Source organism: Lutjanus erythropterus, chromosome 18 (genome assembly GCF_056507025.1).
Source record: "Lutjanus erythropterus isolate fLutEry1 chromosome 18, fLutEry1.hap2, whole genome shotgun sequence".
NCBI lineage: Eukaryota > Metazoa > Chordata > Actinopteri > Lutjaniformes > Lutjanidae > Lutjanus > Lutjanus erythropterus.
The window spans coordinates 5501079-5523478 of NC_139334.1; the positions used below are offsets into that span (position 1 = coordinate 5501079).

General features: G+C 40.7%; 1 protein-coding gene across 6 annotated transcripts in view; it reads right to left on the minus strand.

Moving 5' to 3' along the window:
- The window catches only part of LOC146310491 (apoptosis-stimulating of p53 protein 1-like), a 58075-nt gene that overhangs the window by 6212 nt on the left and 29463 nt on the right, over nt 1-22400 (minus strand). For 3 of the 6 annotated variants that reach the window (XM_084742095.1, XM_084742091.1, XM_084742097.1), the window contains 16 exons: nt 15384-15479; nt 12482-12538; nt 11939-12059; nt 10943-11022; nt 10687-10851; nt 10432-10572; nt 9335-9530; nt 8824-8967; nt 3054-3121; nt 2578-2785; nt 1949-2176; nt 1637-1846; nt 1392-1542; nt 1232-1269; nt 749-1113; nt 360-497 (listed from right to left, as the gene is read on the minus strand). In XM_084742095.1, coding sequence (XP_084598221.1) covers nt 360-497; nt 749-1113; nt 1232-1269; nt 1392-1542; nt 1637-1846; nt 1949-2176; nt 2578-2785; nt 3054-3121; nt 8824-8967; nt 9335-9530; nt 10432-10572; nt 10687-10851; nt 10943-11022; nt 11939-12059; nt 12482-12538; nt 15384-15479 — 2406 coding nt within the window. The remainder of the gene's footprint in view (nt 1-359; nt 498-748; nt 1114-1231; nt 1270-1391; nt 1543-1636; nt 1847-1948; nt 2177-2577; nt 2786-3053; nt 3122-8823; nt 8968-9334; nt 9531-10431; nt 10573-10686; nt 10852-10942; nt 11023-11938; nt 12060-12481; nt 12539-15383; nt 15480-22400) is intronic. The other 3 variants (XM_084742092.1, XM_084742094.1, XM_084742096.1) reach the window with 3 other exon arrangements.

Below are 22400 nucleotides of genomic sequence, written 5' to 3' on the forward strand. Positions count from 1 at the left end.
ATATTGATATGACAACTTTCAGTTCATATCTTTGTACGTAATTGCCATTTTCCAACCAATTGGTCTTACTGCACTCCCAGAAGTTTGAGAGGTTCTCTCTCTTTGAATTGGCTCTCCATGGGTATCTCCATAGGATTTCTGGAGTGTAGTTTTTCATGTTTTCTTGCAAAGCATAAGATGAGTATGGAACCATTATTGATGCCGGGTTTTAAAGCCCTTTGAGTCACTGTAATATAGAGCTATAAAAATAAACCTGGCTTGATTTGATTTTAAATCCGCAGACAGTTAATGAGCATTACAAATTAGAAATATGAAAATTATTAGAAAACAAATACTGTAACAGCATCATCTTCTGTTACCTCATATATAATCCTCTGCACCAGATCAAACTCTCCCTCCAATGATGCATCCAGCAGCAGAGCGAGAGGGTTAAACTTGACTCTCAGGCCGTGGCCTGTTCGCTCTGATGATGGCTTCTTCAGGTTGGTTCGCTTCACCTGCAGCACACAGGGAAAGAAACAGAAAAGCATTGATGGTGCAGAATTTACTGCTTAATATGGCACATTAGCTTTCATTGAGAACAATTACTCTGTTTAGGTTAGCAGCAATATATTTCAAAGGAAAACGCAAAACAGTAGAAGACTTGCTAACAAAAGAAAGAAATGTTATTAGTGTCAATTCTAGCAAACAAAAGTTCTAATTTTAATGCGTGTTTCCCATATCAGGTGTAATTATAATCTATGCCTACCTTTGGCAGTGAAGGTGGAGCAGGAGGTGATGGAGAAGGGGAGGCGTGGCCTGCAGAGTTCTGCGAGGGACTAGAACCTCTCTGGTTGTTGTTGTTCTGGTCCTCTGGCCTCTCAGGTGCAGGAGATGGGCTGGGTTGGGCTGTTGGAGACGCATTATTGGGAGTTTCTGCTTTTGTCATTTCTTTCGATGTTTCTATGGCAACGGAAGGAGGGGACAAGCGGCGGGAGCCCGAGTTCAGGTTTTGAACTTCGCCCTCCGTGGCTGCCACACTGATGTTCTTGTCACCAAGGTCTACATTTCCATTTGCTGAATGGATGTTGTCCATGTCGCCCATGATGCAGTCAGGCTGGTAGAAAGTGTTGCCTGGAATTAAGAGAGAAACAGCTGATCTGAGCATCATCAAACCAAGAACATCCATGGGAAATACTATTAACATCAACATCCTGAGGCAAGGTCATATCATCATATAACAGTGTCTTACCTGAGCCTCCTTCCATGCCTCCTGCCAATGTATTGAACCTGCACACCACAACAGAAATCAGTTTTAACAAAGCTGTCACAACCTTGAGTCATTATTTACTTTTTTATTATATTTAATTAAGTTGTTTTCATGGTGGAGTACAGTTTACAATAGCGCAGACCTCTGGTACAGTAGTTTTTGGATGTTTGGCCCCTGTGGGCCCTCAGGCTCAGTGATCGAGCTCCGTTTCTTCAGGGGTCGTGGGGCATTGCTGAGGCGTCGGCGGAGAACCTCCAGGTCCGCATCACTCTGGTAACGTAGCTGGGAGTGGGCTGTGGAGGGATGAGTGGGGAAGTCTGTGATGTTTACAACTTAACACTTCCTCTTCTATTGAAGAAACTGTTTGATTTATTCTCTGGTACCTACCAACTGGGGTGAGTTTAGTGGGACTTAGGGGACGAGGGATGTTGTCCACGCTGGGTGGAGGGACGATTTGCCCGTCACTGCTCTCAGTTACTGCTTTCCCTCCTTCTTTATCTGTAACATCCTCTCCCCCTGCTTTTACTCCTCCTCCTTGAAGGAAAGGAACGGGGGACGGAGAGGTGGAGGAGGTGGGGAGGATGGGTTTACCGTAGACTATGGAAAAAAGTAAACAGGACAGCGTTATACATTCTCTATATTAGGTCTATGAATGCAGAACAGTGTGTAAAAATCTGTTTTATTCTGCTGTTTTATTACCTGCTTTGACAGTCGTTCTGTTGCTGAGAGATCCATAGTTTTTGGCCTGCGGGTGTTGGAGGTACATGCTGTAGATGGAGCTGCTGTTCATAGTGGCGGGGCCCTTCCTTGGGGACTGAGGCCTGGATGGGTGGTCCGGGACATAGGGACGAACTGCCACCGCTGGTGGGGGTTCTGTTCGCTCTGTTTGTGGGGACAAGGGAGAGGGTTGGGAGGTGGTGGCAGGGCCTAACATTAAAGACAGAGCAGGGAAAATATACAATTAAAGGGTACGTTTGGTATTTTTCAACCTGGACGCGATTTTCCCATGTGTTTGTGTAAATGGAAACTTTTGAAATTGATCCAGCACTGATGGAGAGTGCAGCAGGTGCCACACATGACACTAAGCTACAACGCAATCCCTGTGTACAAGTGTGCAAGTGTGGACCTTCATCATTCCCTAAAATAAGGAAGCTTGTAATCTTTTGTAAGAATTTTATTGAAATCAAATTTTAAAAAGTTGAATACTCATGTCCCTTCATCTTTAACTAAACCCAACCACATCCATCAATAATGTTGGACAAGGTCAGAAGTGAAACAGATTCAAAACTTTCAACCAGAGAGGGCAGCAAAATGCTATTTTATATTACCTTGGCTAGAATTTGGAGGGACAGAGATCCGTTGCTGTATTTGCTGTGAAGAGGAGGATGATGAAGAGGAGGATGAGGTGGCATTGGTGGCACTGGATCTGGGCCAGCCCAGTGTACCAGGGGCAGAACGGGGCAGGGAGCTGGTGGCAGAGTGGTGCCCTGCCGCCTGGTGGGTGGCACTGGGGTAAGTACCATAACCAGAGGGATGCTGAGGGGAGGGAGAGACAGTGAAATGAAAAGAGAGAATCTGTAAAAAGATTTTTCTAAATCCTGACTGAATAACCTCATTTTTTTCCCCCAAGATATTTTTTTCATGAGTTGAAAAGTTCACACAGTCAGAGCTATGCCCTAAAACAGCCTCAAGGAGGTCCTTAGCAAAATGAACCTAAAATAAATGTCTAATCTGGTAGTGAATGTATGATAGTGCTAACTTTCACTATTATCTCTCTATGTGTGGTGTAGAAAGAGCAGAGTACCTGTTCTGGACTGTTGGTCCTCCGATCTGACACACTCTTACTGATGCTAGGCCATGACGCTTCATTAGCTGAACAGACAGAAACAGACGGAGAGAGAGGGGAGGGGGAGCGTTGAGAATGGGACAAAGGTTACAACAGGAAAGGCAATTAAGGAGAGGAAGAGGCAAACATGACACAAACATGAAGGAAAATGACACAGTACAATGTATGTTAAAGGGGGTTAAAGTGGGTGAAAGGTGAGACAGAGTTAGAGAGGAGGAGCAACGCTGATATGAAGTTCTTTATGACAGAGGCTCGCAAGTAAATTTCAACATTCTCCATAGTTTAATGAATAATATCCAAAACAAAAAACTGAAATATTTCACGTCACCCAATGATGATGAAAAAATTTACCACTCGCTTTTTCACTGGCTCCAGTTCTGGAAGTGAGTTTCCCATTCATTCACTCCATTTATGTTTCAGAAAATCCCAAATAAAGAGTTTTAAGCCTGGAACCAAGCCGAGCAACTATGACCGCAAAACATCTGGGACAAGATGAAGATTGGAAATTGGATAAAAAAAAAAAAAGACAAAGGTACAAAATGTGTACACAATTATTTTAAGAGTGAAGGAATTTCTCATCTCATAAACCACTATGAATAATACTGCCTCTTCTTAAATTTAAACTTTGTCGTTATTATAGTGTTTATACTCTTAATAACAGCGTTGCACTTTGTTGTAGTTTGTGATATGTGTGTATATAAATTGTATTCACTGCTGCGTAACGGCATTATTAGCACAACCCATGTTAGCTACCTAGATAGCCACACTGCCAGCAGAACTACCTGTTATATTTTCTATTTTGTAAGGGGTCTGAGAAAAAAACTGATGATTCAGAGATTGCTAAATAGTGACCTAAATATTTTTACAGTAGCTGTCATTTACAGTTTTCCACTCCACTGACGCAATACAAACACACAAGGCAAAACAAATGACTAAAATATATATTATTAGTCATATAAAGGTACTTTACTCGAAGCACAACATAAAATCAGTGCAGTTCATTGTGTTAGATTGTGGTCTGAAGAGAACTACAAGGTCCATTATTTAGTCCCACATAACAATTATGTAATATTTGGAACAGACTCTGAGTCATCAAGTTATTTTTAATTTGATCTGACAAGTGTGGCTTTGAATTGTTTCTCCTCAACATAACAAAAACTGTAATGTAACAAGACAAGCGCTGAATTGCTTAACAACTACTCTACATGTTAGTGATTACAGTGTACACTCCACTGCAAACATGTGTTTAGCATCTTGTAAGTAGAACAGCAACGCCACTAAAGCCCCTGATCACGAGCTTTGGCTGCAAAATTTATGGGTAGTGAAGTTGCTGTCATGGTAACACCTGTATCTGATAATAAAAAAACAAACAAACAAACTGACAATTGCAGTCATAAAACTGAATTTTGGGTGCCGTTTTGCTATTTTTACCAGAATAATTACACTGAGTTGCTGGTTAACATGGGAAAAACTCATAAACACAAAGCTGCTGCCTTGAAGGTTTAAAACGGACTTGACCGACAAAGCTCTTTGAAAATGAAGCCTGCTATGTATGAAAAGTAGCAGTTTTAACGCAGCTTCTGTCTCCATAGAGGTGGTGTTACATAACTGATTGGCACAGTTCAATGCTGCACTAAGGTCACAGTACTGGTCAGTCACTTAATCTTGATCCACTGTTGCCTATTAACCAGTGACAATCCTGGAGGTCAGAGGCCGACCTTAATGCTTCACAGTTTCACTGCAGCTTGACCTCACCTCACTTCCCTATAAAGTAAAGACGAGCTTAAAGGACATGGGAACGACATACCACTGTAGGGTGCTGGCAGGCTTTTTAAGACTGATACTCATACCATAATTAACTCTTCCTAAGTCCCACAGTTTTTTCAAGATTGGTACTTTGGTCAACTTTCCTGTTTCCTGTACTTATATATGCTGTGTGCTAGGCTCCTCTGCCTTAAAAAGAAAACCAAATTTTATGGATTGTTAAAAGACGTTGATGGGGAGTCAGTAAACATAACATATATTTTCATCTTAAGTTAACTAATGTTAGCAAAATGCTATTTAACTGGCTAATCAGTCAAATAAAAATTCCACTACATGTCACAGTTGGCTACAAGTCATCATTCTTTGTCAAAGTATAATTTTAAATGGTTACCTAACCGTTTGGCCTAGCTCTCGGTGGTGCAGCCACGTCACAGTTTTGTTTTGGCACATACCAGACTAATACTGATTAACTACTGAACCTGGGAGTCCTAGAGTCAGTAAGCTGTGCTGTGTAACCGTCGACCGTAACCTGCTGACCTCAGGAAGCAAACAGTCACGACAGGAAACAAACAGTCAGCTCTGTGCGAGGTGGAAACTTGGCAATCTGCCTGAGAGTCCAGATTAGAAGGAGTCACTCGGTATTGTAGAGGAAAGACAGTACAGTTTAGAGCACGGGCACCGTCACAGTACGTCCTGATGCAAAAGACAAAAGCGGTGGCTCAGATTCAAGTTAAAGACTGTAAGAATTCTATCTTCATGATTCAAGCCTCTTGGCAGCATGTCTGAAATATCACTAAATTCAAAAAAACAAAAACTCAACTGTGAGCCTATAAACTATAAGCAGAAAACACACTGAAACACATTATGCTGAATTATATGTGGAATATCTGATGAACATGTCTCTTTATATTTGTTTAGGATTAAAGCAGTAGGTCACCATTTTGGGAAATATGCTTGTTCGCTTCCTGGACAAGAGACAGATGAGAAAAAGAGTACCACTGTCCGATAAATATAAAACTACTGCCAGCAGCTGGCAAGCATAGCTTAGCATAAGAGAGTAAGGAGGGGGAAAGAGCTACCTTGGCTCTGTCTGAGGGTAATTTCTATTAGCACCTCTAAATCTTACTAAATAAAAAGACCCCACGAAGATGCTAAACATGATTTAAAAAACAAAATGGCAAATTCTTGTTTTTACACTTTGCTGTTTGTAAGAATTAAACAAACAAGGTATAACATGTTAATTAGCAGGCTTGGGAGGTGCTGATAGGTGATTATCATCACCTTTCAACAGAGCCACACTAGCTGTTTCCAGGTTTTATGCTAAGCTAAGCTAACTAAACATTTAGCACAGAGACATGTCATCTAACTCCACAATGATGAGAGGGACTGTAAATCTTCAGAAGGAGCAGCGTATATTTATTTTGCTGCTGAATTCAAATATCAACTGTCTTTTTCTGGAATTGCATGAAAACAATGGGCTGTAATCAATCAAGCTGCACCATCATGTCACTGGTAGAAAACACCCACTGGACCAAAAACGTATCTGTCTTGCCAAAAAAAAAGAAGCATCCAGACTTTTAAAGTCTTTCCTATTGACCATTTGTATGGGACATTCAAAAGTAAAGCTTTTGTTTCAGAGGCTCTTGGGTCCTGTTACCACTTTGTAGCAAATATTAGTTTAAGTCAGCAGAATATGAAACCAAGTCCCCCGATCCTGAGGATTTTCAGTGAATAAATAAATTATTCGCTTGTATTCTAATGCTACTGGGAATGCATGGAATTCCTTGCAGTGATTTTTGTTTGCTCTAAGATTACTGCAGACTGTGCTGTGCTTATAGTGCATTAGCATTCATACAGTATAATAGATATTCAGCGGCAGCATTTGTTAGAGAGCCTTAATCTCTCTGATGACAGCAACAACAGCTGTCATGACCCCAAAATCCCCCTTACCAAAAATCTCCTGTTATCTGACTCACCCAGACACACACGCAGAATACAGGCTGTATATAGTTAGAAGTCAGCGTACCTCAGACTTCCTTTCATTCATTTGTTGTGCTTGCCTGTCCAGTACACTGTTGACATGATTTACAACTATGTGTTTTTCCACATTACATAAGCTGGGGGCAATAAATAGAGCTGTGGCATTTGCTTTGGCATTCAAGAACACAATGGGATTTGTATCAGTGCTGGTTCAAGACACTTCACTTACACCCAGTACTTAGCGAGTAGAAATGTTGTGCTACTTTGAGCCTGAGTGTGCTGATGTATTAGTATGTGTCTGACTGGCATACTGCAGAATGACAGTGGCCTGATACAACATGGTCAGTGGTTAATAAGACAAGACTATGTTATGTTCACAAAGCTGATTCTAGCTTGGATTCTAGATGGATGTTGACAGTAATGAGTAAAGCTATTGTGATTATTAACTAAATTCAACAACGTGCCGTGTTAAAGTCCCCATGAAGTCAAATCAGTGTTTAAGTGTTACGCTGTATGTCACCTATACAACAGTATCTAGCCAATTTTGTAGGTATTCTTGGGTATTTTTAATGGTTATTCAGAGTTTGTCTTTTCCTGGAAAGCGATTAAAAATTGTTGATGACTCATCCTGCCCTCAGGGGTGTTACTAAATTTGTGTCCAGTGAAGCATGGAAGGAGAATACATCCATTCACCAGGGCAGACAGGAGTGTTTGTGGGGGCTGGACCTCACTGGACAAAAGCCCAACTTTATAACTTTATTTACTGCTTTGGGTAACACTGGATCATATTTTACGGATTTCCCCTCTGACATCCTCTGCTCAGCTTCAGCTTTCAGTACGCTAATTTATCCACAGAGTTTCCTGATGGACATATAGCTTTAGCAGCTTACTTGTTGCTAAAATAGCTAACCGTGACCGTCAGCAGATGACGGAACTGGCCTCAGCAGCAGCAGTGAACATGGCTGAACCGAGACGAACACAGCCTCAGAGACTGACAGGGAATACAGTACCGAGGTCATTTAGAGAGTTTCCCGATGGAAAGATAACCTCACTTGTTTCTAAAGTAACTTAGCTTAGCACTAACTGCTGTTAGCTCAGTTAGCCGTGACTTAGCCCCAGGATTCCAGGAGCCAATCCTGACCTTGGTATTGACCTATTTCCTGTTGTCAAACTGGCCTCCGTTCATTTCTGAGGCTGTTGTGGTCCTGGTCCGCCCATCTTCACTGGGAGCTTTTATTTCGGGAACAGTCATCTGTTAGGACCACTTTCCTTGCTACATCCATGGACAACAATTTACCTTTACGTCAGTGGTAGGATGGGATAGGAGTTCTCGGACTGTGATTGCAGAAATCATGCTTCTTTGTATCTTATTTTGCTTTTTATCTTTCCTGTTATTATTTTGGTCCATATCATCAAATTAACAACTACTCTACTTATGAGACAGATACCAGAAATTTAGCACCAAAATTATTATTCTAACTTCAGAACTGTAATTGAAGCTGATGATTTTTTTTTGACTGCAACTGACCTTCTCACACTGGCCAGAAAGACGTGAAGGAATAATTGAATATGAGTCTCAGTCCAGACTGTGGTTTGGTTTATTTTCTTATGCCGGGCTCCGTAACCGCAAACAGCTGCTGGCTATCAGATGTCATGTCTGCGTCCTCATACATACGACCCGTACATTTTGAGGTCATTTTCTGTTGCTGATTCAATTATGTTCTCCAGACCATCTGTTCTGTAGAGTTAGAGAAACACACTGCATGGCGGTTTGAATGCACCCTTTGATTTTCCAGCTCAGGACTCAAACTAAGAAAATGTCTGTTTTGGGATTAAGGAGAAATAAAGCACACTTGTGTTGGAATCATGTAGGAAACACTATTAATAGACGCGCTACACCTTAAGGTGCAGATGAAGGAGTGAGGAAGCAGGTGTTGCTAATCTACCACCAATGGAACTAGTTGTGAGTAAGTTTCTCTCGCACCCTCCAGGGACTCACTGTTGTTACTGTCGCCCCCCTGAGGGGACCGAGGTCCCTCCCATGTCTCAGTGGGCTGTGACAGGACGATGTCTAAATCTGACACTTTCCATTGGCTGGGAGGCTTCCTGATGCCACTCCTGTCCTCCTCTGTATGGCCACACCCACCACGACAAGACACCAACCACAACAGTGACAACCACCGACAACAACATCAACACGAACATCATCACAATGACATCAGAACGGTGTCACAAAACAGTCACAACCACCACAACATCAATAAGGGGTCAAAATAATAATCACAAAACCACCAAGGACATGAACACATCACATTTACGATAACAACAACAAATAAGGGAAAGGAATAGGATCCAACAGACAGGAAAAGGAAATGGACAGAAAGTTAGACAGAGAAACAAGACAGTGCAGCTCTGAAGTGAAAGACAGAGAACTAACTGATCTAACTCTTGTACAGTGTTAAAAGATATCTACCAAAACAAAAATGTCCACTGACCTGAGAGGGAACGGATGTGGCTGAGAGGGGTGGGTTTGGGTGGTGGGTCAGCTGGCATGGGGTATCCCGCCTCCTGCCTCCCCTCCGCTGGAACCTGGATGTAGGGACAGACGGCCGCTACTCGACCCGAAACTCCCCCGCCTGGATGGGAAGAGGTCTGAGGGGAGGACAGGCCTCCTCCGTTCATACGACTCAACTGAAGGGGTGCAGAGATAGATGGACAGAATTAGACCTAAAGTATCCTTCAAGAGAAATGAAAACAATGTGCACTGTAACTTTTAATGTTTCAACTTAAAATGTAAGTTAGCTGATTATATGTTGAATAATTGATTTAAAGTCATATTTGATTTTTATTAAACAAATGTTCAGTAAACTTTAAATATAAATTTGAACCAAGAACTGTGCAGTCAGACTTGTGGACATTACAAAAAAAAAGATTTCCTGTGTCTTCACTCTAAAAAACATTGCCGCTTTGACTTGTTTTTACTTCATTGTGTGTACAAGACAGTTAGTTGGCAAAAATACAGGGAACTGCTGCAGTTTCAGTGTAAGAAAGCAAAATATTTTTGTATTCAGCATAAAAGCACAACCCTTGTTGTAATAATGTGCTTTTGTTTCGTTAAGTGAGCACAAAATATTTGTTTTACTGAGCATAATTAACATAAAGTACATATTTTTACAATATTTTTTTGTTCTTTCAGCTTTCATAATATATGCTAAGTGCACAGTGTATGTACTGTGAACTGGTCTTGAACTAACAGAACCTTCTTTAGTCCTGCCCCCTTTAGAACCATGGTGAACTCTTTCCTTGCTAGGGACCTCTAAAAGTGCCGTATAGTCACATGTTAAGTTTTGCAAACATTAGCTATCAGACATATTTAGTGAGCTAACGACTGATATAGTTTAGCTACCTAGTTAGCTAGTGTTTAGCTAACATTAGTAACTTAAGATGGAACTACTGGCTTTATTGCTTTTACAGTGTTTGTGTTAAGCGAACATTAAGTTTTCATATCATTTGTGTGGACTAAGAGTTAATGTCATGGATGAATTGGGCTTTACAGTGACAAACAAACTATAATAAGAGTTATGTTGTGTACTTCTGCTCTCTTCTTATGCAGTCGTTCTCTCAGGTCTCCGATGCGCTGATCCATCACCGTCACCTGGGCGTTCCTCTTGTTCAGCAGCTCTTTGCTCTGGGCCAACTTGCTACTCTGCTCCAGGTTATGACGGTTACGAGCCTGAAACACAGAGTTACGAGTCTTGTACACTCCATTCTGTGACCATTTCCATCCAAAAGAACTTTAATGTGATCATTTCTCGAACAAAGGAGATTATGAAGACGTATAATTTACCTGCAGCTCTTGGTAGAGTTTCCTCAGTTCAAGGGCTGCAGGACCAGACAGTGGTGATCCTTTCTGACCCGTGGGTGCACCCTGGGACCCAGTGAGTGTTCCTTGAGCTGGTGCAGAGTGTAGCTGAAGGCGTCCTCTCCTCAAATCTTCCAATTGCTGGGTCAACTGGTAAACCACGTAGAAAGAACGTATATTAACAGCTCTTTTGCTTGATTTCGACTGTTATAGCGTAACCTCACTCAGCCCTCCATGTTACCTGGTCGACCCGGACCACAGCAGACTGCAGCTCCGCCTGCTTCTCCTGAAACAGGCTGCTGACATGGTCGATCTCTGCAGCTGGAGACACAAACCAGGAGAGGGTGGAGGAATGATGCTGTACATCAAAATTTACCAAAATTAAAAAAGACATATGGTCTATGTCAGATATTATATTTTCTTAGCTTCTCAGTCCTACTACTTTTGGAAAGGACACAGTGACCATGACATTTAAGTTCAAATGGTCACCTTTAACCTTAACACAGATCACAAGGAGTCCCACAAGTCTCTGTTATGGGTCCACTGTTATTTTGCTGCTGCTGCTGCTGGTCAAATCATCAGGAAATATGGACTAGGATCTCAATTCTCTGCTTATGATTTACACAAATTTCAGTATCAACAAAGCCTAATGTGACTCACTGGCTCCTCCTGTCTGCATGCTTGAGCACAACTTTTTAAAACTCAACTACTCTAAAACAAAGACCATTCTGTTAGGACCTGTCTCTACAATAAATAAAGTAAGCAATCTAAACTTAACTACTGATATCACTCCAGTCTCTCCATCCTCTCTTGTCTGAAACTTCTGGCGTCTCATTTGACAGCCTCTCGTGTCACATATGAATAATATCACCAAAACTTAATGCTTTCACTGTCACAGTATCGCAAAAATAAGATCGTTCTTGTCACCATCTGTTGCTGAAAACCATTGCCTGTAGATTACTGTAATGCTCTGTTTTATGGTCTCTCATCATCTCACGTTAACATACAAAGTTCATTTATCATTGTCTGTCAGCACTTTTCAAGCACGCTTTAAACATAAAATATATATATATATATTTTATAATTAAGCTAAATGCATTTTTGCACAGGCTTCCCCGTGTTGTAGCAACACGACTTTGTCACTATTTACTAATATACTATTAATATGTAGTCATAAGTTGCAGTGCCTGTAATCCACAGTCATCATCGGCAGTGTGCTAAGCATGTTCAGGCTTACAGAGGTTCCCGTTGATCAGTTTACTGTAGTCCACTTGTCCTCTCATAGCTCGGATCTTCTTCAGCTTGGCTTCCTGAGTCTCCACCCGCTCCTTCAGCCGCTGCAGCTTCTCAGCTTCTGACTAAACAAGAGAGACAGAAGAGAAGACACAGGCTAAACAACCATTCGCATTTTCATCTAATTTTCAGCCAGCTTTTGAAAGCTGATGAAAGTAAATTAACTGTGTTTCCATAACTTGAGTTGAATAAACAGGTTATATTTTAAAGTTATCTTCCTGTACTCAAATTATACAGATTCACTTAACAGATGGCAATTAGTGAACTTTATAGATTATAGCAGAGACATTTTTTAGTTGGGTTTTCACCAATAAATCTAGGCGAAGCTAACTTCTGGGTTGACCTGCAAAAAAGAGTGGTGACTGACCACCCGACAGTATGTAACCTGAAAGGTGAAGGGTTTCAACCTTAAATATGTTCTTGTGCCTCCTACTGAAGATTTTTTAAAGACTGATAGAAGACAGACAGACAGTCATATGGACCCCACCTGTGTCTGTGCCTGGTTAGCTCTGCCTCCCTGGTGAAGATACCGCAGTCTCTGCTCCTACAAGGGAAAAAATGTGAGGAGATTTTTTTTGCACAGTTGCTAAAAGCATTTCTCTCAGCATAAAACACTTTATTTTTGTGCGTTTGTTTGTTACAACCCATAATAACTAGCTCCTTACTCAAAAATGGAAAAGGCCACCTCCTTCTCCTCTCATCCTCTAACATGTTATGTGTAGGAATACAGATGGAAATTTGTGTTTCGCCAAATCTGGTGCAACCATGTTTTCATTTCTTGTAAATGATCAAAGTCATTACACATTGTCCTTTTATAAATCAAATAAACTAAACAAATGGTGCCTCTCACTTAAAGACAGTGAAAACCTATTTTCTCAGTCAACTCTTTACTAGAGTGATGGATGTAGTCAACTTCAACTGCTTCACATTCATCAAGCTGACAAGGGTGCTGCTATTGTGCTTGTTAGTTTGCTGGAAAATGCTCTGCTCCACTAAATGGTACAGGACCTGAATTATTATCATTGGTAACACCTGTGTTTACTCATGTCATGTCATGTCAATATGGCTGCTGTGAAAAATGTCTATTATGTTTTAAAAGCATTATCACTTAGGCCTATTTCTTCATGATTTAACACCATGCTGAAGCAATGATATTTAAGGCAATACAGTGATGACAGACTAGCTCTGAGGTGAATAGCGTGCAGTATTGTCCTAATGAGCCCTTATTAGCACCTTGACTTCCATACATAACACTGAAAATGTCAAATTTTATCATACAGCATCACCCCGCCACCTTTTCACCATGTAATGTAAAAGTTAAAAGAAATTACTAATATAGTTATGAAATAGCAAAAATAATATAGCAAAAATCCTGGAGAGGAGCAATAAACAGACAGAGAGAGAGAGAGAGAGAGAGAAGAGAGGGCTGTCGTGTGTGATGCTGACGAAGGCAGTTTACACCTCTCTCTGTATCGTGCTGGCACGTAGTACAGCTGACCTGTGTGTCTCTCTGAATACACACACACACACACACACACACACACACACACACACACAGAGAGGAAGAGCGAAATGGAATGTTGGCAAGAAGCCTCCCATCATTCACTGGAAACACACACACACACACACACACACACACACACACACACACACACACACACACACACACACACACACATACACACACACACACACACATACACATTCACACATGCACACTAATAACACATTACATAACAGTAGCTTGTTTCAAGTGCGTGTAGTAGGTGCCAGTAGCTGTGTTTAGGACTCTCTCTGTCCAGGAAGTCATCAATCCATGTTGTATTATATTAATGTAAAGAGGATGGAAACTGCAAGATAAGGAAATACTTCAACACTTGCACACTGGAAGGAAACACTTCATCCCTGTCATGTAGCAGGGAAATTGCTGCTTTTAAAAGTGCTGAATATCAGCAGAAAGTTGCCAGATAAAAACATCAGAGCCACAGTCAGCCTTGAAAAAACCCAAATTGGCCAAATCAAAGTCGGTGGTTGAAAACTGTTCCCTGCTGAAAGCATTTTTAGTCACTTTAGACTAAACAGACATTTTATCAAATATACGGAGAGACTTAAACAAATTAAAAGAATCTGATTTTTTTTTTTTTTTTTTGGCTCGCCTTTCAGACTCTTTCCTGGAGTACAACTCTGCTTCAGCTTCCCAGCAGCTGCGGCTCCCTGATGACCTCATTTCCTCTCAACTCAAAGGACACTTCCTACTGTGGGAACAACCAGGATGTGTGTGTCTCTCTCTGTCACACACACACACACACACACACACAGTGTTGAAACAAGAGCCGAACCGAAAATTCCAATATCTAAATATTTGCTGATTTTCATTATACAGAATATAACACACAGAATCTAAGGCAGGCAGGATATTTTATAGTTTAACTTACAGTTGCAGATTTTGTGCATTTTCCTTAACTCTCATTCTAAGTGTAAGTTTAAGTTTTCCTACTTAACAAATGGCTCCTTGAGACAAAACAACGTCAAATGAGATGCAGTCTAGGCCATTGATTATCAGCAAATACATTTTTGATTGATTAAACTCTTAAGGGCGATTAATTGATTAATGACTGACTTTCATATCTGTTTCACTTGAGCCTGACTGATATATTGGCCAACTGATATTATTGGTCCAGTATCGGTTTCTGTATCATTGTTTATATCGACATAAATGTTGTTCTATATAAGCCAATGTGAAGCTTTTAATGCAGCATTTTCTGATTTTTCTGATCATTTTTCAAGATATATACACATAGACGCATATATTTCCTGCCTCCTTTGCATTCTGAATAGTATATTCTGTATGAAGAATATTGGCTGATATTGATAAACTGACATTAGCCATAAAAATCAAGTATCAGTCAGGCTCTAATGTGATACTGATATAGATCGATAACTGTGATAAGCCAATATTGGGCCGATAATATGAGTAAGCTGACATATCAGTCAAGCTCTAGTTGTTACACACAAAACGTGGAAGTGAATGGTGCTCTACTGGCTCACAGTTGCAGTTGTTCTTTCCTGCCTGTCCTTAAACCCTGACCTGGATCACATGTCCTGTTTCCAAGGAAGACGTATGAGCCCTTGATCCTTACACGCACACACGCACACACACACACACACACACACACACACACACACACACACACACACACACACACACACACACACACACACACACACACACACAAGAATTCCTCCAAGGCCGTAGCTCCTGGGGCCTCAAAGCCGACCTTTTCAGACAGACTCTAATGTAGATAACCTTACACTAACTGACAGGCAATCCATCCAACAGCTCCGTGTGAGTGTGTGTGTGTGTGTGTGTGTGTGTGTGCGTGAGTTACCTTGGCGACCAACATCTGTTGCTGAGCCTCTATTTGTTGTTGTTGTCTTGTGGCCATTTCCTGGAGCTCAGAGAGGGTCAGCTCCACACGGGGAACCTGCACACACACAAGAACACGCACATAAAGTTACATATATTATTACAGTGTGTTTTCCCCTGTGCATCTCTCATCACTGTTTCCATCCATTACACACCACTGAGTTCAGGACTGACAAGATGAAAACAGTGACAGGAGATAAATGCTAGGCTACAGCGCACAGCTGCACACATATCACCTCACACTTTAGGTCATAGAGCACCTTCAGCGGGCTACAGAAATGTTATTAGGCTAGCAGCTGGTGGCCTTGGCAGAGTGACAGAATTATAGGATTGGTTCAGGGGGAAATAGTCAGAATCCTCTCTTCTCATACAAACATCAACATCAGCTGGAAAAAAAACCTCATCACGCTGATCATTTGTCCCGTATTTTATTGTTTTATCGACCCAGGCACACACCAGAACAACTTGTCATGTGTTAGTGGATGTTCTTCAGAACAAACATTTCAATGATTGTAATGTGTGTAAAGGGGGGTGGCTTTGGGTGGGGTGAGGGGATAGAAATGGCTTTAGCAGACAACAGTGGAAGATTTCTGCCCAGCCACATCCTGCTATTGTGTATGTTCATTCATGGACACACACACACACACACACACACACACACACACACACACACACACACACACACACACACACACAGTCTGCACCTGGTCTGGTACATTGACTTTCAGTATGCAGCAAAGCCAGACAATGCAAAAAAAAAGTGACCCTCCCTCAAAATATGCTTGGGTTACTTTCTAAACGAGTGACTACAAAGTTACACCATAAACATGCTGTTAACATGCAGCTCTACACTGCTCTCTCTACTCTTTACTCTTATTTTCATTACTGATTAATTTTACCATTTTTCACGATTAATCGATTAATCATTTGGTCTGAAAAATGCCAAAAAATTGTTAGAACTGTTAGAATTTTCCTGAGCCCAAAGTAACATCTTCCAATGTCTTTTTTTGTCCAAACAAAAGTTCAAAACCCAAAGACTCTTCATTTACTATCACAAATGACAGAAAAGCAGAAAATCCTGATTGATGAACGATTAATCCATTATTGATCAACTAATTGTTGTAGGTCTAAATGTAGAGTAGAATACAATACAGTGCATAATAGACTATCACACCATGCCTTAAATGTCAGCAAAAATGTGTGAATGACAAAGTATGATGTAAAATTATCAGAATAGCTTATTGGATGATGTGTTAATTCACTACAGTTCAGGCCAACTCAGCTGAGACCAATGCTAAAAAAACGTAGTTGCTAAATGGGATTAAAACATATTACTACACAACCAAATGACCTCAAACAGGCTCACAGTTTCATTTGACTCACAATCCAGACTGACACCTAGAATACAAGTATCTGCCATTTTAGGAGTCATTATGAGACGAATTATTAGGACTGTTATGTGTATTTTATATGAATCACAGTGAAAACTGTTGTAGAATAATGTCGCTGTGTGACTGTAAAAGCTTTTTCATCTGTCTTTAAACACTAAAATTATATAAATGAACAAAAATATGGATTTCGGGATAAAAAGGTCCATCGCCTAAAGTGTACTACAGTGTACTATGTTTGGCTGTCAAACACTGGCTGATCAAACGTCATCAGACATGTAAAGCCAGCAGCTCCGACTACAGGTCTTCTTATTGATGCTGTTGTATTGGACGGCCTGTGCTGTTGAGTAGAGCTGCAACATTTGGTCGATTAATTGATTAATTATCAACTATTCTGATAACTGATTGACAGTTTTGAGTCACGTTTTAAGAAATAATGCCAAAATTGCATTGATTTCAAAAGTGAATATTTTCTGGTTTCATTAGTCTTCTCTGACAGTCTTTGAGTTGTGGACAAAATAAGACATTTAAGGACATCACAAGAAACAGTGATCACTGTTTTTCACTATTTTTTAATAATAATAATAATACATAGAGTATCTTATTTATTTTTGTATGTTTTGAGATCTCTGTAACAGTTCACTGGCAACCCTCAATACACTGGAATTTGGTATACCGTGCAATGAAAAAATCCATTTGAAAATCACATAAAAACTTCAAAAATAACGCCCCAGAAATAAGACTCACACATTGTCAAAATATTTTATTTTGCACTAAAAGTAAAACTGTTTTCTGTAAAAAACAGAACTTTCATCAAAACCTTGATAAACTTGGTTAGTTACTTCAGCTTTCTGTACTGAGCTCTCACACAGTTTAAGATGGAAGCTGGAGATATTTATAGAGGCCTGTAGTCACTGGGACTTAAGGGGTCTAGACCTTAAAGTTTAAGGGCTTGAACAACATCAGGGGGACTTCATTCAAAACTCAATTTCTTCCAGAGATGAGAGATAAATGGTCTCAAAGCGACCAAGGATTGCAAGTTTCAATTTGGTTAAATGTTGGAAAAAAAAAACCTTCTCATATCTCGAGGGGGGACTTTAGTGCCATGGCTCAGGGAGGAGCTGATGAAAAAGTCCATTACCCTCAACTGAGCCCCGACGGTTATGGCAATTCTTAGATATGACATCAGTGAAATAAATTAAACCCATCGTCCATATAGCGACTCAGGGAGTGGAAGCTCTAACTCTGGCACCATTAGCTCTATGCTATCAGTACCAGTGATTAATGACACTGATAGCCACACTGTGCTATAGACGGCATCACTGCCTTCAGGCCGACTTACATAATTCTTAAAAACATAATGCAGACACGCAGTTTTTCAACATAATGTAGACTACATCATGTTTGAGACGGTGACATTATGCACATTACCCTGGTTTTCCAGTCAGTGGTGCCATATGTCATCAGCTAACTGCTGACCTGCTGGGATTCTGCAGATCCTCATTCTGATGTGCATTATGAAGAGTCTGCAGATACAAACTGATCTCCTGCTAATGCACTCAGGTCCAGTAGTGTCACCTTAAAGGAGCCCACACAGTGCCAGGATGATTATGATCCTTGTACGCAGCGATGCAGAAATAGAGATTAGTAGAACAGGAACTCCTGACAGTGATCATTAGAGGGCAGTTTTCAAAGTGGGAGGCAGGCCTTCCCAGGGGGGAGAACAGATTCAGGGGATGGAAATGAAAAATACTGCATTAGTTATTAGTTATCTAAGGGAGATCACATCATTGGATTTTACAATTTTTCCCACTCTCGCATGGTGCAAAAATGATTAAATGCCATCGGACAGACCTTTTTGATGCATGTGGTGTCTCCTGAACTTACATCAAACAGCCATAGGCTATCTCAACTAAATTTTTGAGGGTCTCTGGGATCAAATAACATAATCATGATCCCATACGCATCCAGGAATACAGCAAAACTAAGCAAGTAAACCAAGGGGGGGCACCTCGTTCCTTTGTAGATGTAGCTGTATTGAAGCAAAGAACAGCCACAATATTTTGAATTCTGTAAGCAGCTAAACAACGGTTCTTATTTTCAGGTGTTTATGCACAAATGCAAACATACTTATGAACATTATATTCCTAATTCTTACACACTGGACCTTTAATGTTAAGATTTTAACTGAATTTATGGCATATTAGTGTCCGTGTTTTGTGTTAACTCATCTTAATTTCTTTTTTTTAGCTCACATGACTGGCAGTGTAACCTGATCGGACAAAGGTCTGAGCCCTCCTCGGTAGCCCAGATGTTTTAAAGTTTTATTTACATCTTGAATTTTGGGTTCTGGTGTCCAATTTCATTCCTATTTCAGCAAACTCATTTTTTTCAACCAACTTGATTTTTTGATCCAAAAATGAAATTTTGAGCAACTTAAATACAGTTCTTCTTTGATATTGGAATCAATTTCCTGTCATTTGTGTCACATCTTTAAATTTGCAAAGCCTAAAAAACACATTTAAAATCAAGCTCCTGAAGTTGCAACGCTTGAAATGACCATGAGAGAATAACAGAAGGGAATTCAGACTATTTAAATTTGGACAGATGTTTTTCCAGATTAAGTCTTTAAGAGATATGAATTCATTGCTTTTTTGCTTCTATAAACTTGAGTTAAAAAGATTAATTAAAAAAGTGAGTAAACACATTTTAGAGGAACCCTCCACTGAACCTGAGTCTCAAACTCCAACTAATGAATCCTTGATTCTTGGAGCTTTAAAAACTACATTACTGGCCACCAGAAACAGCTTCGTCATCAACCTAAAAAGATAACATTTATACATATATGTGGCTTTGTGAAGCTGATACACACTATTTTCATTGTAAATATCCTCGACAATCTTACTGGCTTGCTTGCTTAAAAGCCTTAATGTGGAAGATTTCCATCAGTTGGACTGAAGATCACTTATCAGTCAAAACAGTGTAGCCAGTGATGAGACATTGCTGTCCTGGAATTATCTGTCAATAAAGTTTAAATCCCCTAGCTCCTGTCTATCTTTTTAATGATGACATGCATCCTACAGCTACTGAAAAGTTACTAGTTCGCCTAACACTTCAAATCAGCGTCATGTATTCTGCTGCTCACGCTGTTAAACACTCTGTACAACATCCTGCAGCCTGCGCCGCTGCTGTTTGCCCCCCAGCTTACATTAACATGCAGTTTCTATCAGCCTCCCGCTGTGCTGTATTTACCTGCAGGCTGTCCCATGTGATCCTGCAGGAGCGGACTTTAATTTTGCTGCATTGTCCTTCAACAGTGAATTCCTGCACCAAATCCACCTCATTCCACTCCATCCTCACAGCCGCTCAGTGAAAACAGCGGAACCTTTAATGGTTTCAGATAGGAAAATGCTGCCAGAGGCTTGAAAGAGGAAAGCTTGAGGAAACGAGAGCGATCCTTATCACAACTTTCTCTCTCGTCCGCCCCGGTGATGTGCTGTGATTTACGGCACTCTCTTCCCTCTATCGCTCTGCCCACGCTCCCTCCCTCCACCCCCCACCCCCCCCGCACCTCTTTCTCTCTCATACACTCTCTCCAGTATTGGTGTGTTCTCATATGACGTGTAAAGCCCACTAATGTGGCACTGCATTCAATTACTACAGTAAACAAACATGGAAACCTCTAAAATCATCACCTCCATCCTTTTTTATTACTTTCCCCTTTTTTCCATCCTTCCATCTTTCTTTATCAGAATGATTCTCTTCTTACACCTCTCTTCATCTCTCTAGATCTCCCTCTACCCTTTTGTTTCCATCTTTCTTAATCCTCCGTCTCTTTCTCTATCTGCATCCCTTCATCTCTCTTCCTCTCCTTCCTTGTCATCCCTCTCTGCAGCTGGCTTTTTGCTGCAGCGACATCCCCTCTTCTCCCCCCTCACGCCTCCCTCTTTCTTTCTCCCACTTTCTCTCAGAAGGGAAATCACTGCACCACAGCCTGATGGGGCACTATAACCGCTCTCAATCAACCTCTGTCTCCGGCTCCAGATGTGTGTGTTATGAGGAAGATGATGATGATGATGGCGATGATGATGGCAGATTAACAGCCGGGGCAGCATGCACAGCGGTCTCGTGGCACACATTCCTGCCAGACGCGCCCAGCAACACACACACGTGCACACGACGTGCATGTGCGCGCACAGACACAAACACTAGAGTAACAGCTGACTCCTGGTGCAACATATCGTCCTCCTCTTTTTCCTCTGGTTCTCTCTTTTTCACTCTCTGCAACACACACACACATGTGACTTAACTGCTGCGTCACAGATTTTCCCAACACACATCTGTCTCACACAGATAAAGACACACACACGCACACACACACACACACACACACTGGTTTCTGCCAGTGCTGCTGTTCTGCGTGAAGGCATCTGTGACTGAGTGGGCTTTGTGTGTGTGTTGGCTGAACATTTACAAACAGAAAATACAGGACTATTAAAAGTGGTATTCTTAGTATTAAATATAATGTATTAATAGTAGCAGTAGTATTGAAATTTTGTGACATTTCAGTAATACTCATTAAGCTTTTAAAGCTGAAGCTGATGTTCGAACTAATCAAGTTTTCAAGTTCCCTTTAGATTTGGACTCAGGCCCTTAATACAATATTTACAGCACAAAAGGACATCAATATTCATTAAAATTTTGACTTTTGGGGAAATTTGGCAGCTCATCAAAGGAAAAACATTCAAATTGAGCAGGAACTGTTGTATTTATTCGGACAACAGCTCTAAGATGAATCAAACACATCAAAATCATCATTGCTTTCCCTGCACATCATGGATGAAATTTGAGTGATTTATCACTTTGCACAATCGCTATTCACTGTTAGTATTTCCTCTCCTTCCAGTGTTCTCCATTAGTCCTTTTCCACCAACATGGAACCAGCAGCATTCTGGTTTGCAAACCTAATTTTGAACAATAAATTGGTTTGAAACCCCAAACGCTGATTCAGAGTTGGAACAAAAAGAATGCAGGTTCTTCTTGGGAACCATGGTGGTACAGAGAGGAGGTGAAAATGACTATGGGTTCTATCTTCTGTGGCGCACAGCGCAGTTATCAGTGCTATTTTCTGACTGACGCAGCTGTCATTTTCTCCAGTGTCCATGTTGTGTAAGAAGCAAATGTACTTGTGCCCATCTGTGCGCCCACGGGTGTGTTGGTCTTAAAATGAGACGTTGTCAGGCGCATCTTAAGGCAGTAAGACAGTAAGATGAGACTACAAAGGTGGGTTCACAACACACATACTCTGCTTCTAAGGCACTGCAGTTAAACCATGGGTCATAAAAAATCATATTCTGATATATAGTGGATGAAATTAAATTATTAATATATTAAATTATTAAATTATTATTTTGATCAGAGCTGTCTAAAAAATGATTTCCTCTGGAGAGATTCTTCTGTCCTGACTGTCTATATCTACAGATTAGTTATTATTATTATTTGCTGCACTGTCCTTTTGTGCACATAGAAACAAAACTGAGGCCTCTGATTGTTAAACCATCGCTTAAATGATGTTGATGTGATTTCTTTAT